The sequence below is a fragment of the Quercus robur genome, chromosome 6 (assembly GCF_932294415.1).
Source record: "Quercus robur chromosome 6, dhQueRobu3.1, whole genome shotgun sequence".
In the NCBI taxonomy this organism is placed as follows: domain Eukaryota; kingdom Viridiplantae; phylum Streptophyta; class Magnoliopsida; order Fagales; family Fagaceae; genus Quercus; species Quercus robur.
Genome location: NC_065539.1, coordinates 53,672,690 through 53,689,255, shown reverse-complemented (window position 1 = coordinate 53,689,255; position 16,566 = coordinate 53,672,690). Strand labels below are relative to the sequence as shown.

Genomic DNA, 16,566 nt, shown 5'->3' with positions numbered 1-16,566 from the left:
AATAGTGTTGTTTACATGTAATGAGTACTAATGTAAATTTCCCTCCCATCATATATCAAAAGAATAAAAACACTGTCATGAGTCTCAACTCATAAATTCTTTAGTTAAAATGGTAAAATTAAAAATTGTGGGATTTAATTCATCTCATGGGACAAACTTTGGGGCTTTTCCTTTTTGTTGGAATTTTCCCTTTTTATTGGCTTATTTCACCTACAAATAGCTAAATCACACCAACCTCTTTTCAGATGCTACAAAATAGCATTCACCTCCAAATTATAGATGAAATGACACTTCTAAGTTTTGTAACAATGCCTAACATATTAGTCTTTACCAACTATGGTCAATTGTAACTAAAACAAAATCATCCAATTTTTAACAAAGATTCTCATTTTTGTAACAATGACTCTTCTTTTCTTTCCTTTTCACATTGGGTTTCTAGGTTTGGTTTCTTTTATTCTTTTTCTTTTTTCCATTCTTTTTTATTGGGTTCGGTGAGTTTGGGTATTGGGGGTTTAAGGAAAAAAAAAAAAAAGAAGTAAAAGTTGCACCAAGTCAATTCGTGGGTTCTACAAAAAGTAAAATTTTTTGAGTTATCAAAGTTGGAAACAAGTGCCAAACATGACACCTTAGGAAGTTGTGGTATTTTCATTTTTCATTTTTCAGTGATATGTGATGAGTTATAGAGTGATGAGTAAGTATTTTTAAAAATCCAAACAGTCCCTAAGTAGCCAGTAAATAAAAGTTATCACACCAACCTTATGCCCGAGAGGGCAAAAAAATGTTGTCAACTGATTATCATTTATCAGGGACTCTTATGATGAAAAAACTAAAGTAGTCTGGTCAGCCAAATAATCATGCTATGCAAGAAGTGCCCCTCCTATGATTAGTAGTCAATCATTGGCACACCTCTTATGGGCAAAAGTCCCAAAAATATTTCACTTACTACAAATTTTTTTTTATCTCCAAAGCATTCTACTTCAAAAATTAAGTATAGTTCAGAATAAAATTTGCTCAATTAAGGTAGTTTACGTTCAACTGCAATCTTATTCAAGGTAAATGTTATAAAGACTCCTATAACCTAACAAATATAGCAGCCTCTAAATTTAAACTTCACCCAATACAGACAATAGGTTTGAGCTCCACTGGTACAGTCTTTTGCCCGTCTTTTATAGCCAATAAGTCTTTGTTATCACCTAGCAGGTAAGCGTTCATGAATGCAACCACAATGCCTCCAACAAACCTCCTCATGGGTTCCCTAGACTTGCCATTCTTACACAAACAGTATGTAGTTTTCCCTCTAAGTCCCTCAGTATCATCATCTAATAAATCAAGATGACCATAGTCCTTGGCAACAAAATGACAAGCTGGTTCTTGACATTCATTAAAGAAGTCCTGATGGTTCACACCCTTAGGAGCACAAGGAGGAAATAGAGGATTCTTTTTCACCTCACCCAAACCTGTCCCAATAACCATTACAGCCATATCAAGGTCAAATGAATGAGGGACATAAGTGAGTACTGGTGGAGGGGTTTGTTTCCCTTTGTCCATTCCATCAACTGGGTCAATGCCTATTAAGGCAGAGAACTTAAGAGAAGTAGCTTCCTTATCAAGAGCAAGTGCAAAAGCAACCTTGCCTCCACGGCTATGGCCGGCGAGTCCTAGCTTGTTTATATTTGGCTGAACATGTGGTGGAAGCAAGTAATGGAGTCCTTCGGATAACCAATTTGTTATTGCTGCTGTGGACTTAATCTCATCAGTTGTATCCGGTCCGGCCAAGATGTATAACTGTTAATTGCAAAGATGAAATCTGCTATTAGCCAATCAAATAACATATACCAATAATTTTCACTAATTTTTGTGCTTATTTATTTTTAATCTTTGGGTTTGGTAATAGGATTGGAACATATCAGCTCATTTTCAAATGATAATAGACAGAGCAAAATAAGATGTTTCAACTGCACGTATCACAAATCATAGTACATACTAATACACAGCTAACCAAAACCAGTCATAGCACGGAGGCAAGTTCCCCTGAAATTTAAGAGATTTCTTGGTTTTCAAAGTGTACCATATGTCCAAATTGAGTTCCACCATTGTTCTATCTTTTCTTTTTATTGCGGAAATCTCAAAATGCTTAACAAAATTATAAATGACTACTGGCTCTGGAGTTTGGACCTACTCCCCTGCCCCTCTCTGATACCAAAGTGTAAAAAAGCAGAAAAAGTAGATGATGTTTGTGATTCAATTGAATTAGTTAAGAATCAAAACGGAAGGGAGTCATTTGCACATATTGCTAAATCGGTTTTTAATTTTTAAAAGAAGAAAATGCAAGAGAGATAAACAAAACAAGGGTGTATCATGTGATATATAGACATTTGAATGTGAAAAATTGGGCCAAGTGGCTCAGGAGTCAGGGCAGGCGTTTCTGGATACTCTCCAGTATCCAAAGAAAGGAGAAATATCAACCGCACATTGATGCCAGAATATAGGAAAAGTCTAGTAACACAAAAAATTATGCAACTTCTTTGTCACAACTGATGTTGCAGAGTGTGATTAGTGAGGAAAAAGTGGCAGGTTTATGCGTAAATAATAGGAAAACATTCATAACCTGCCACGTTAAAGTTGTGATAAAGAAGTAGTGTAATTTTTTTGTGTATCCTAGAACCACTCCAGAATATACAGCTTGAAAAAAATTGAGCCTCTCTGGCATTTAACTTTTCACTATTACCAATAAAAGCATGCCTCATGAGTGAAACGAAGCTTTCATTATTTTGGCAAGGGCAAATGAAAGGTCAATAGTTCACATGTTTTGCATTCTTTGACAAAGTATCTCAAAATTCTCGGAAATGGGGTTGGAAGCTGCTGTTTTGAATTTGAAATCCCTTATAAGCTAAGGCAATTAAAGGTAATATGAACATCCTGCATTATTTTTGGTCTTGACTGGGGGCCACTTCTTGGAATTATGAGGCGAAATATCACAAAAAGACAAAGTCACAGAGATTGTATAATCCAAAGGTAAATCAACAATTGTTTCAATTGTTATGCCCTAAAAATCTAATGGTTGGAGCAATCATTAAATATCTAAGATAATTAAGGAACTGTACTAATATTAAAGCCTAGAGGACATGTATAATCAGGATTTAGGAGTATTTGGCCTGGCAGTGATTCATAGATCCAATTCAAAGGGGGCCAAAATCAAAACTAATGAATTGAGCAAGTATTTCCATGATCACCAAGTGTGTCAATATACTTGGAGAGTCCAAGACCAATACAGCAATTTTATATAAATTAAAAGTGAGCAGGTGATCATGATGATGGTTCATACTTACTCTAAACTTAAAAACTATGTCAAGCGTTTGACTGAACAAAATTGTGAATGCGTGAGAGAGAGAGAGATACTAGCCTGAGGGGCAATGACTATGAATCCATGAGAAGCGATGTGTTGGATAAGCTGAGAGTAAAATGAGTTGTAAAGAAGGTAACCATGGAGTAACACTAGTATTGGGTATTCTCCAGCTTCAGATGGCCTGGCAATCAAAAGTGGCTTTGGAGGAGGGACAGCAAGTGTAGACTTTGTGGTGCAGCTCCTAGTTTCCACTGTTTGAAGCACCGTTTTGTACCTCCCTATAGCAAAAACATTTGTCTGGGTAAAAGTAGCAGCGTCAGCTGTATTAGCAGCAGTAGCAGTAGTAGCAGAAGACATAATTATGTATGATTGTATGAAACTAAAAAGTAAAATTTGTACCAGTTTCATGTCTTGGGGGATAAGTTCAATTGTGTGGCATTTATAGACCCAGCTCATGAGGGAAAATTCATGGTTCTGTTGTGTCAAAAGGGCATATATATCGAAGTTGGAATTATTGGTAACTGGACTATGGTCCAAAACCTGTTGTGGGTTCAGTTTGGGCCGATGATATGGTAAAGTTGGATCGGTTTTTTTCGGCCATCTTAACTTAAAGAGGCAGCCATGTTATGGCCTTATAGCTATTGGTGCAATTTTCCATTTATAAGCTCAAGTCAGGCAAAATGGATAAATACCCTTAATTTTAAAACTATGTAACAAAATATTTTTCATTTCAAACTATTTAATAAAATGTCCCGATTTTGGAACTCAATTTTTACAAATTTACGTTTTGTATAAAATTTGATATTCTTAAAATTGAATTCTATGTGTATTTTTAAATAAAATTCGACATTATTAACAATGTCGAGTTTCACTTAAATTTTCAAAAAAAATTAAGTAGTAAAATATGCATAGAACTCAACTTTGTTAATGTTGAGTTTCACTTATAACTCGATTTTGTTAAAATCAACTTCTAAAAATAAGGGCATTTTACTAAATAGTTTAAAAAGAGAAATATTTTGTTTCATAATTTTAAAATTAAGGATATTTACCCGCCCCCCCATTCACGAGGAAAGTATGCGGACAAGTTTGAAATGCTTACAATAAATCTAGTAAAGAAATAATTATTTTGTGGAATACTTATTCATTATTTGGTTGTCTTTAACATGTAATGGTTATTCATGGTTATTACATGTAAGTGTGAAAACTGGAAAATGATAATGGCAACTGTGATTCGATTGAATTAGAAGATCATGGATAAGAATCAAAGCTAATAAAGGAATCATTTGCTTATATTGCTAATAGTTTTTTTTTTTTTTTTTTTTTTTTCACTTTTAAAAAGAGGAAAATACTATAAAGAAACAAAAACAAGGTTGTATCGCGTGATACATGAAATTTTAATATGAAAAACTGGACAACTGGCTCGGGCAGACATTTCTAGCATTACTCTCTAGAAAACATGGGTTTCAACAAATGAAGACAAAAACAGCATATTGATGCCATAATAAGAATAATTAGCTTGAATACATTAAGCCTCTCTGGCATTTAAATTTTCATTATTACCAATAAAAACACACCACATTAGAGAAACTATTATAAAGTTTTCATTATTTGGCTAATTTGAATCCACAATTAGTATAAGAGCTAAAAAAAATAAATCATATATATATCCAAAGAATGACCTACACATGCACAAAATATATTTGTAAGATTATTTAACAAATGCTATTTTTTACATATAATATATTAAAAAAAAATTAACTTCTAACCATGAATCAACATTTAATATAACATTGATTGAAACTATCTCTCAAAATAATATATACATATATTCTCTCTAAATATATATACACACACATATTTTTGGACTATTATTATAATATTTCATTTTTTTATAGTACTTTCTTTTAATATATTAACATTGATTATTATTTGAATAATTCTAGAAATACAAACTACTCCCTCCTGTTGTTTTTTTTTTTTTTTAAATTCTCTTTTATATATATATATATATATATAAATATATATAATAAAAACACAAATTTTATTTTGCTACAAAATACTAAATAGGAAAATTTTAAAAAAAAAACCCTCATCGCATGTGAAGCGCATGTGATGAGGCTAATGTTAATTACTATCATGAGTATTAAATTTCCATATTTGAATGAAAAATAAAAGAGGAAAAAAAAAACAAATCATACCATGAAAAAACCGTGTATATTTATTGCCTTTGCGTGCGATGAGGCTAGTGTTAATTATTATCATGAGTATTAAATTTCCATATTTGAATGAAAAATAAAAGAGGAAAAAAAAAAACAAATCATACCATGAAAAAACCATGTATATTTATTGCCCATAAGCTATCCACATATAGCCTCCAATTAGGCAATAACGGTCTCCAATATCAATAGAATTCAAGATTAACCATAACTCCAAACGCCACAATTCTTCCCCTTCACATTCACACTGTTTCTTCTCCCACAAGAAAAGCCAAGAAACCCTATTCCTTCATATATAATTCATATCCTCCAAAACCAAAACCCACTGTTCATCGTTAATTATCAACTCTTGTCACCACAAACACAATGACTCGTAGCAACAAAGGTGACGTAGAGTCTGGAAACAACAACCAACTCTACCCCATGATGCTTGAGAGGCCTCAGCTCCGATGGGCGTTTATTCGCAAAGTCTACAGCATTTTATGCATCCAAATGCTTCTAACCACAGCGGTTGCCGCAACAGTTGTATTCGTGCGCCCCATACCAAACTTCTTCACTCAAACCGCTGCTGGCCTTGCTGTCTATATCGTCATTTGCATACTTCCTCCCATACGTACTTAAAACTTTTCTCTTCTCTTCTTTTCTTGAAATTCTTTGTGGGTTTTTTGGTGCCATACACGTTCTTGAATTTGATGCTCTTTTACTTTGTTTCTGTGCTGTTTTATGATATGTAGTTTTATGCCCCTTGTACTATTGCCGCAAGCGTCACCCTTGGAACTTCTTCGTTCTCATGCTGTTTACGGTTTCAATGTCATTTGCGGTGGGACTTGCTTGTGCATTTACAAAAGGTATTGAATACAATTTACCTCAATCTTTTTTCTTTTCTTTTTATATAAAATTAAATAAAGATTTATACTTTTTTATAGCCTTCTTTGATGAAAAAAAAGAAGTATGAATCTTTATTTAATTGCATTTTTTCAGTGATTTGTGGTGATGATTCCAATTTACTTTAGTTCTCCTTTTGGTTTTTGTTTTGTGTCTGTTATTAACGGCAGCCTTAATGTTTATGCGTGTGAATCTTCATTTTGTTGAAGAATTTTAAGAATCATGATAAAATATTTAAAATAATTTATAAAAGAGATTTAGAATATATCTAATTGAAGGAGACACAGCCTAATTTTGGTGTTATATAAATTATTTCAAGAAATTCCCTCTTTCCTCACTGTTGCAATTAAGAAACTGATCTTCATTAATCTGTGGTGGACACTCAAGTTGGTAATTTCACATGTCTACGTGTTTCATACTGATCTAATTTTCAGGTGAGAAACATGTGAAACAGATGCTTGATAAGGAATTTGATGAAGCCCCTGTTTATTAATACTGAGACTATGTTCCTAATCATAATTCATAATCATAATCTTATTGTTCATATATAAACATATGTCTTTGCAATTAGTATTTTGTGAGCATTGTATATGTTATAGTTGCATTAGTTAACCATGCCTTATTTTAAGTCTTTTTGTGGTTTATTGTCAACCTGGTTTAATACAATTTTTAGTCATGGAAAAAATGGTTTTGAGACTTAACAGTGTTTTGGAAAAGGTTAAATGTGTAACAATGTTACAATACAATTAGTTTCCAGAAGCAAACAATTGGTGGAAAGCCCCTGGTTTTTTGCGCACTTACTTACTATTGGCTATTGAGACATCCTTATCCTCATCTCCTCACACGGCTAAAACAAATTTGAATTTGAATCAAACACAATTAAAGCCATCCTCTCACACGATTTCAACTCCAGTAACATATCAGCACAATTTAAGTCAAATACCACAAGAGGATAACCATCAACCATGTCAGATAACAGTTACAGGAGATTGATAACAACTATGTATTTTTTATTTTCAATTGTTATAAATACAAGAAGAAGCTCCCAATGATTTCATGAGAAGCAAATCACATTTAGAATCTCATTACATATTTCAAATTCTCTTTATGCTATCAGAGCAAATGGACTCACGTCCAACCATGTCAAATTCTTCCTCTTCCTCCTCTACTGTTGATTTAGCCACCACCTCCCGATCCTACTTAACACTTATTCCATCAAATCATCTCCAAATCAAACTTGCCAAAGACAAATACCTTTCTTGGAAAACAGCTATTCTACCCTATATTAATGGCAACAAAATCCTCCATCATGTTCATGGCAGTACAGGCCGTCCTCCAAAAACAATTGTCTCCCTCCTCTGCCTCTACCATAATCTCTAATCCTGAGTATGCTCATTGGTTTGAACTTGATCAGCTAGTGTTTTAGTCTCTATCATCTAGGAAAACCTTGTCCCAAACATTGTTGGATTGACTTCTTTACGTGAAGTCTGGCAAACTTTGGAGAAGATGTTTTTTCTCAATCTAGCGCATGAATTATGCAGAGGCGCTATCAACTTGCGACTTTGAAGAAAGGCCATCTCTCCATCCCAGATTACTTCCGAAAGGCCAAAACTCATGCTGATCTTCTTTCCTCTGTTGGTTAATCACTTGGAGATTATGAAATTAACTCTTATATTCTTGCCTGTCTTCCATCTGAATATAATTCTCTTGTTACATCTGTTACCAGTTGGTTGGAATCAGTTTCTCTTGATGAACTCTTTGGACTTATTGCAATTTGGCATGACTTTTGCAATTTGTAAATCTTGCACTTTGAAACAAGCAGGTTCCTATTTGAAATATCCATGTTTTGAAATGTTTTGAGCACAAAAATTATTCTAGACAATCTAACATGCTTAATTTAGAGGGTTGAAAAAAGAAAGAATTTTTGAGAATATGCAGATTAGTTAATTTTTGTAACAAAATGTTGATGACATTCTTCTAATAGTATTTCGATATCTAGTTTTGTTTAGTTAGTGTAAGCCTTTACTTACTTGATAACTATTGTGATGTTAAAACTTAAAAATCAATGCAAGTTGTGTGGTTTTTTATTTTACACTAAACTTTATTTTGTTGTCAACAGGACGAATTATTTTGGAGGCTGCTATTCTCACGTGTGTTGCGGTTGTTAGCCTAACTCTCTACACCTTCTGGGCAGTGAAGAGAGGAAAAGATTTCAGTTTTCTAGGACCCTTTCTGTTTGCTTCTCTCCTTGTGCTCATAGTCTTTGGACTCATTCAGGTAAATGGGACTTCCCAACTTGTTTTGTTTCCTCTCTCACCCTTCATCCAAATTTGGACTAATGGAACCTCTTCTTAATGAACAGATCTTTATCCCTCTGGGCAAGATATTCGTGATGATATACAGTGGTTTGGCATCGCTTATATTCTGTGGTTTTCTTGTTTATGACACTGACGATATGATCAAGCGCTACTCCTATGATGATTATATCTGGGCTGCAGCTTCCTTGTATCTAGATGTTTTCAACATCTTTCTCAGCCTCCTCAATTTACTTGATGCTGCAGACAGCTAAAAGCCTTCATTTTCTCCTCTCAATCTCATATCTTTGCATCTTCAAATAGTCATATTGATATAGAAACTTTGAGCCTTTTTTACCCAATTGAAGAGAAGTGTGGTTAAGAATGCAAATCCAATTAAACACAATATCTTTGTTTTGTTCATATCTATATTATTGCCTAGCTTCTCTACGGTGGGATTTTCTTTGTTTATCTTACCCTTGGTTTTGAAAAGAGGGTTCAATTTATATTCTAGATTTTTTATAAGCCTAGAGAAATTTCCAAGCAGTAACTCAAGCTATACAAGGCAGATTATCAAGCATCCTTTCCTAGTGCAATTAAATAGAAAAGGAATGGTTATTGGACTTGAATCTTGCCATATGTTTTGTATGATTTATGTATTGCAGAAATGATAGTGCCAAGTCCTATGCTACCAAAGCCTCCCTCGCTGAACTTAAGGCCCTGTTTGTTTTAATAGATCACTCTAACTCAATTTTTATCACTCAATTCTTGTAACTCAAAATTCAAAACTCACATCTCATATCTTAGTTCTATTTTCACCTTAACTTAGTCTAAAGTTTGTTTGGATACAATTTTTTCATCACAAAAACTAAACTCTAACTCCAACATGTGGAGCCCACAGGCCATAGGGTCAGATTTTTTTCAACTGCCATTTTTTCCTTACCCACGTGACTCTACTTGGAGAAGATAAAACCCACACCCAAACCTAGCTCCATCACTACCACTAATGGCAAACCCAGAATCGACCGCCATAAACACCACCAATAGCTATACAAAATCCAACCATCAAACACGCTCACAACCAAAAAGCCAAACCCACCTACACACAAATGTACAAAAAACCCAAACCCGCAAATATAGCAAACCCAACTAAAATCCGAGCCTTCACCGATGGAATTCAAAGCCGGAGTAGAGTCACAGTAGTTCGTTGTGAGGAGTGGTCGAGATTCGGATCACTAGAGTCATTTGACTCGGGATTCGTTCTTCGTCATCATTGGGATTTGGGTTCAAGTTTGAGGTTTGAGTGGTTCAGAGGTGGCTTGTGGTAGCGATGACTAGCGATTTGAGGAGTAGTGGAGGCTCTGTGTAGAAGAAAAAAAATGAAGAATGAAGAGATTTAGAGAGGAGAATAGAAAGAAAGAAAAGTAAAAAAAGAAAAGAAAAGAAAAGAGAGTCTAAGAGAGAGAAAGAGAGATCCGTTGGTGTAAGCTGGCATGACATGACAAGACAAAACTAAGGATCCCATAAGTTGAATGAAATTATCATATTTACCAGGATAACTCATTTCTCATGATTCAAAAACACATTTTAATGTGTTTTCATTTTCAGTAACTCATCACTCATTTTGGAGAGTTATGAGTGATGAAAACTGAAACTGAAAACAAATCCAAACAAGCACACTAGACATGGGACCCACCATATTTGAGTGATGGATAATGAAAATTGAGTAATGAATGATTGAAAATATGAAATCCAAACACCCCTAAACTTTGCTTCCTTAATCCATCAACAAGATAATGCCTTTTATAACTGTTGGGTAGCTACAGTAGCTATTAGCTATAGCTTCTGCACTTTATTTTTATGGAGTTTTTAGCTTTAAGAGGTAAAGCCTAAACTCCATTTCCACAAATTCGGCCTTGAAGTCACCTCAAAAGAGGCCTCAAATCTCAATCACATTTTTTGGTGGGCCTACCCCACATTTTAAAAGCGCACACACACCAAACCTACAGCCATAGACTTATTTAGTAGTCTTGGCTGGCTCCTCTTTAGGCCTCTAACACACCCATCATATTAAGCTGAAAACCAACAAATTAATGTGTATGTACTGTTAGTCCCATTGGGCTTACCTATGTCCACTATTATATCCCACTTATGACAATATGGGTGTCATTCTACTTTTTCAGTAATAAAATATTATCAAAGACCTTGGTTCACTTAATCCAAATCAAAATTATTATATAAAGTGGAAGATTACAGAACAAGACAATCTTTGGTTCCACCACATCAGAAACCTTAAAAGTCATAAACTATGCTCCCAAAACGATCAAGGGACAAAAGCCAAACTCACATAATAATAAAATAAAGCATACACATAGAATCGGACATTGTCCTCATCTTCTACTAAATATTATGCTTTACTTAAAACGGGATTCGTTCCTTCTCTTTTTGACTGCCCCAGTCCAAGATACTCCTTTTTCTTTCATCAAACAACAGTGAAACAACAAGGACTTGAATCACATGGTGTTTGTTACTTTGATAATCACTTTACTTTTCCATTCAGAAACAAAAAGAAAAGCTCAAAATACATATTCCCCCCATGATTAAAGTGATCCCATTTGGATAATAACTTATCTTTTAATTTTCTTCTTTTTACAATAGGAACACAAAAATCCAGCCCCCACCATATTTTAAAATATCTATTATGTTCATAGGGCCATAAAATCCTAGTCCCCACTTTGCCATCTGCCAAAATTTCACCCCCTCCCTAATGTAAACAAACAAACACATTTCAAAGTTCAAACTCTATGCCTGCTATTCTTCTCTGCAGCAATTGTGAGCAGCCTTGACACACCTTGAGTCCAGATATCATACTCTTTCTGGTTCTTGCACTCAAATTCTACGACTCCACGCATAACGGTCTTCAATCCAAAGTAACGGCGGTGCTCACCACCTTCCAGCAAGTGGCGGCCAGGCCATGCTGGCATATCTTTAATTACCTCCAACACCTGATCTGTAAAATTCAAAAGAGATCGAATTAAAGATTAACCCTTTTGATCTTTTTCCCACTTTAATGCCATTTGCTTTCACAAATCCCCAAATGGAAGAAGACCCACCTCCAATTCTGTTCAAACTTATTAGAGAAAAGACAAAAGCAATTACTTACTCTTTTTCTTTTTTGTGATGGTCCCAGCAACGTGCCTGCTCTTCATCTTCAACATAACCTGCACAAAAAGAAGCTCAAATATTAAAAGATTCCAAAGAAGCAAAAAAAGAAAGAGAAAGTAGATCCATTTATTTCATCATGCTCAGTTTTTCCTAACTTTCCCTCCCAACCTTTTTATCTATCAGGTTCACACTCCTAATAAAAGTCTAATTGATTCCCAAATTATTAAGTGATTAGAATTTCTAAAGGAAAATCAGACAGTGCTTTAGGCTTTAGCATAGAAAGACTAACCTGGTTCAGTCTGTTGATGTAAACAGAGACTACTTTCCAATGAAGATCACCTGCGTTTATCAAAACAATGGTACAATCAAACTCTCTTCCTTGTAAGCTGTGTCTATACTAACAACAAATCTAAATTTGGACAAATAAACATAAATTTCAGGACATATAATTGCTTACTGTTTCTCCATAATTGACTCCTTACATTACGTAACGGTCACAATTTTTTCCAAACAATTAATAAATACGTCACTTTCTGCTTCCAATTAAAAGCAATACCGGAAACATTATTTTTCATATAAACAAACTGCACACTAAATTGATGTCGCACCAATTACAGTCATTATCACATTAGTTTAAAAGGTTTTGATGGTAAAATTGCTAGCACCTTTAGCATATACCTTTGAAATATGACAGGAAAGTACCAGGAAATTACCTTTGCGGGTGCGCTTGAGGATCTCACAGCCTCTCGCAAGTAATTCTCTACTGCATATGCCCAGGAAATTCTCTTCAGGAACAAGCTCACCACTGTAACTACTGTTGGAATTACCGTTGCTACCGTTATTAGGAACTCCCATTCCTTTCTCTACCGGTATAACTGCAGCTATATTCCAAACTTCCTTCAATGCCCTTGCCTTCAATGTGGCAGCCCCACGTAAAGCTGCAATTCATTTCACAAATCCCAGGGACAATTTCGTCATTAAGATTTTAAATTATTAATTTTACATTCTATAAATGCCCATTTAAGCCAATTAGAAATTACATTAAACATATACCTGTGGCTGCTCCGGCAGTTAATGTCATAATATCCCCCGCTGACCTGACATTAACGGCAGAGCCTACAACCGACGCGAGGTGCTCACGCTCGGCCCCCATGGCCTCAGCCGCCTCGACACACTGGGCAGCAACTAACGTGGCAGCAGATGCCACCGCCATGTCGGTCTTTGCCATTACCTCGTCTTTCCCAGCCCCAGACGTGGCAGCAGTGGCAGCAGCAATAGCGGCGACAGCAGCCGCCACCCCAGCAACCGAAACGGCAGCATGGAGCTGGGCATTCTGGGCCCTGGTCTCTTCTTTCTTTTTCTCCCTCCTGTCCTTCAGCCACCTCCCCACCGTCTTGCCACCACCAGCGGCGGGGGTGGGGCCGCCTGTTGTGGCGGCACGGAATTGGGTGTTATGCTGGTTGCTTGAGCGGCCATACTGCATAGAAAAATAAATGCGTGTGGGGTCACTCTCACATCAATTGAGGCTAAATTGAGGGTGTAATGTCATATGTGTAACATTATTATGTTATTAGGTGCGTATGTATATGCACCACATAATAAATTTTAACGGGTGTGACTAATAAATACAAGTCCTAATAGCAATAATAACAATATAAGAAACAAGAAATAATAGTTAAGAATGTAATTTCATATGTGTAACATTATTATTTTATTAGGTGCGTATGTATATGCACCACATGATAAATTTTTATGGGTATAACTAATAAATACAAGTCCTAATAGCAATAATAACAATATAAGAAATAAGAAATACTAGTTAGATTTTGGGCATAGCTGAATTACTAAATGGGTGCGGTTGTACTAAGCGCGCACCCACCTGGTGTATTGAGGGGTCCATGAGACATTACTGCACCCTTGCACCCCAAGTGGGACGAGAACTAAGGGCTATGGTATCAAGGTGTGTTTGTTACAGAGTCTCCAAAAGGACAGGATTTTGGTGACAAGCACCATGTACTCAACAGTAAAAAAGCCACTAACCAAGGGGGACCAAGAAACAGAGTTAGGCAATCCAGTGACTAAACACAAGCCGTGCACACCAAGCAATTATTTCAGTGGCATTTCTGTAAAACCCACGGTAGATTTGTGCCAATTGTGAATAATTTAAGTTACAAGTACCAACATACTCTGCAACCTATATACACTTATGCTTATTCCAAGGCCAAATTTATGAATTTTGGTCATTATTAAAGGCAGCACAAAGCAGATTAAATAGTAATATCACTAAAAATCAAAGATTTTGTTTGGTCTCTAAAATTTAAACTAATAAGAGATTTTAGTACAATTTAAGGTTATCTGTTTAAGTTTTTTAGAGACAAACAATCTGTTTAAGTTATTTAATCACGATTGGCTAAATTAATTAAAGACTGAAAACAATCGATTTAACTTGATGGGTCAAAATCGAAAGTGAACAATTAATTAAGCAAGAGTGTGTTTTGGAGAACCAAAAAAAAAAAAAAAACGTAAATTCTATAAACTAGCATTGAAGAAAGTGAAAACAACCAGCCTTAGTCACACTGTCTGTGTTAATAAAGGGCGTTGGTTACAGAGAAAGCCTGAAAGATGTTTGCTCTATGAGTAGTCAGTACTGTCAAAATTAAACCCAGTATTCGTGCTTTGTACCCAAAAAGAGCAAAACGTGTACAGACTTTGGATAATATGTCTCTATGTGTTTGTAACTTTTTTGTGTAACATTCCGGTGACCATGAAAAATGGTCGTCGGCAAAAAAGAAAGAGAGAGAGAGAGAGAAAGAAACCTTAACATCGTCGATTTCAGATGGAGAGACGGGTGGGCTGTCGGTTAAGGAGCCACAGCTCTGAGTTCCATTGAGAGGTCCACTACTGTGTGATAGTCTACCTGAGGTTCGTGGAGATACCTCCTGCTGCAAACACACAAAAATCATGAAACCCACGTGTTAGTACCTTGGTATTGTAGAATTAATATGATTTTTTTAGAGAAATTGAAAAGGGAAATCATTTTGTGGTTTTTTTTTGGTATGGGGGTGTGAATTAATTAGATAGCCAAATTGAGGGTCACAAAATTTTCCTGTGAGATTTTGTAGAGTAGGTGTAGACACAAATCCTTAACATTAACGGTTTAAGGAATACTCCGAGGATGTTGAAAATGTTAACAAGACAAAAAACCTTGACAAAAATTTTCAAAACAGTTCAAGGGAAAAACAATACTAAAAATTCGAAATAGAAGGCCAACCTGAAAAGCCATGAATTGAAGTTCCATGTATCATAAAATTTGAATGAAAAAAAAGAAAAAGAAAGGAAAAACTCAGTTGGAGAACTAAAGAGTAAAGAGCCAAAACCCAGAAACAAACACAAGAAAAACAACAAAAAGAGAAAATGAAAGAAGCAAAGCAGTCAAGTTAAGAGCAAATGCCAAAGTGGAATAATCATAAAACCCACCTTTTAAAAGTGAAAGAGAACAAAAACAAAAAGAGAAAAGCTTCAATAAATAAACCCCATAAAACAAAAAACAAAAAATCACCACAATTTGTCCACACACACACACAAAGAATCTGATTTAGTCCCCTGCTTGTGACAATTACAACACTCACTCACCGACTGTGACATGATCCTCTCCATGACCATCTGAGAGGTCTCAGACGAAGCAAACGAAAAAGGGTTCCCAGAAACCGTAGCAGCCTCCTCTAACTCACCAGCCAAGTCCTCCATTATAGCTCCACTACCATTCACATTAACAACACCACTAGAGGTCTTAGAGAGTACCATTTGTGGTGGTGGTGCCAGAGCCTTAGAGACCTCCAGAGCTGAAACACTCCATGACCTTGACAGAAACTCCATGGGCTCACGTGGGGTCTCCGGTGGCCGGTACAGGCCCGAATGGACTGGGTCGGGTCTCCAAGACTCGGGTATGGCCTTGTCCATGAGAGCAGAGGCTCTGTTTTTTGTGTGACTAATAGTAGCGTTATGTTAATAAAGAGAGTGAGAGTTTAGTGCTTTTATTTATAAGATGAAGTTGAGGGTGGTCTCTTTATAGAGGATGTGTGTGTGTGTGTGTGTGTATCATCTCACATTCTCTCACACTGTTTTATCTGTGAGACAAAAAGCGGCGGAAATGTCAGTCTAATTAAAGGTCTTTACGGTTTTACTAATGGACAAACCATTTCAAAGGAATTTCGTCACACAAAGTACATTATAGTCGACTATAATTCATAACATTGTCATTCAAAAAATAGTAATTCATAAGATTGTGTTTATTTATATATAATTAAAATGATATCTTTCAATTACATAACTTGTTTAATACTGATACAAGTTATATGAATCATTTAATAATCATTGGATTAGTAAACAAATAGAGTTTAAAAAAAAAAACATAGGTTAGGACTTTGTGGTTAGGATTATTTGCCTACGTTACACTTTTAACCCTTAAAATCTCTCTCTCTCAACGGTTTTTAGAAATAGAAAGAAGAATCATTTTAAAAATATAATCAAACTTTGTGTACTAAAATGAAAATTTTAAGGCTTAAGAAATTAAAATAAAAACAACTCCAAACTTTTAAGAGTCAAAATTATAAGGGTAAACTATGTACTTGGTTCCTATCCTATACAACATATTTCAATT

At 35.3% G+C, this 16,566-nt stretch overlaps 3 protein-coding genes across 7 annotated transcripts; 1 reads left to right on the top strand and 2 right to left on the bottom strand.

Moving 5' to 3' along the window:
* Positions 1-991: 991 nt before the first annotated feature.
* On the bottom strand, positions 992-3,827 carry LOC126689506 (chlorophyllase-2). Of its 2 annotated transcripts, XM_050384742.1 has the most exons (3): positions 3,746-3,827; positions 3,404-3,643; positions 992-1,785 (listed from the first exon to the last, which is right to left on the bottom strand). In XM_050384742.1, exons 1-3 carry the CDS (start codon positions 3,800-3,802, stop codon positions 1,111-1,113), a joined length of 972 nt encoding a protein of 323 aa, XP_050240699.1. In that variant the 5' UTR covers positions 3,803-3,827; the 3' UTR covers positions 992-1,110. The 2 variants fall into 2 exon arrangements, with proteins under 2 accessions (XP_050240699.1, XP_050240698.1); XM_050384741.1 differs by lacking the exon at positions 3,746-3,827 and having other exon boundaries at positions 3,404-3,739.
* A 1,984-nt stretch (positions 3,828-5,811) lies between these two features.
* On the top strand, positions 5,812-9,437 carry LOC126689505 (protein LIFEGUARD 2-like). Its single transcript, XM_050384740.1, has 4 exons — positions 5,812-6,175; positions 6,297-6,410; positions 8,567-8,724; positions 8,810-9,437. The coding sequence occupies exons 1-4, from the start codon at positions 5,929-5,931 to the stop codon at positions 9,014-9,016; spliced, it is 726 nt and encodes a 241-aa protein (XP_050240697.1). The 5' UTR covers positions 5,812-5,928; the 3' UTR covers positions 9,017-9,437.
* Positions 9,438-10,950: 1,513 nt separating this feature from the next.
* On the bottom strand, positions 10,951-15,986 carry LOC126689504 (VAN3-binding protein-like). 4 transcript variants are annotated; one of them, XM_050384737.1, is made up of 7 exons: positions 15,540-15,986; positions 14,723-14,845; positions 12,960-13,383; positions 12,620-12,844; positions 12,196-12,245; positions 11,905-11,962; positions 10,951-11,751 (listed from the first exon to the last, which is right to left on the bottom strand). In XM_050384737.1, the coding sequence occupies exons 1-7, from the start codon at positions 15,864-15,866 to the stop codon at positions 11,537-11,539; spliced, it is 1,422 nt and encodes a 473-aa protein (XP_050240694.1). In that variant the 5' UTR covers positions 15,867-15,986; the 3' UTR covers positions 10,951-11,536. The 4 variants fall into 4 exon arrangements, with proteins under 4 accessions (XP_050240694.1, XP_050240693.1, XP_050240695.1 ...); XM_050384736.1 differs by having other exon boundaries at positions 14,723-14,848; positions 15,540-15,983; XM_050384738.1 differs by lacking the exon at positions 15,540-15,986 and adding an exon at positions 15,178-15,341 and having other exon boundaries at positions 14,723-14,848.
* Between the last annotated feature and the right edge of the window lie 580 nt (positions 15,987-16,566).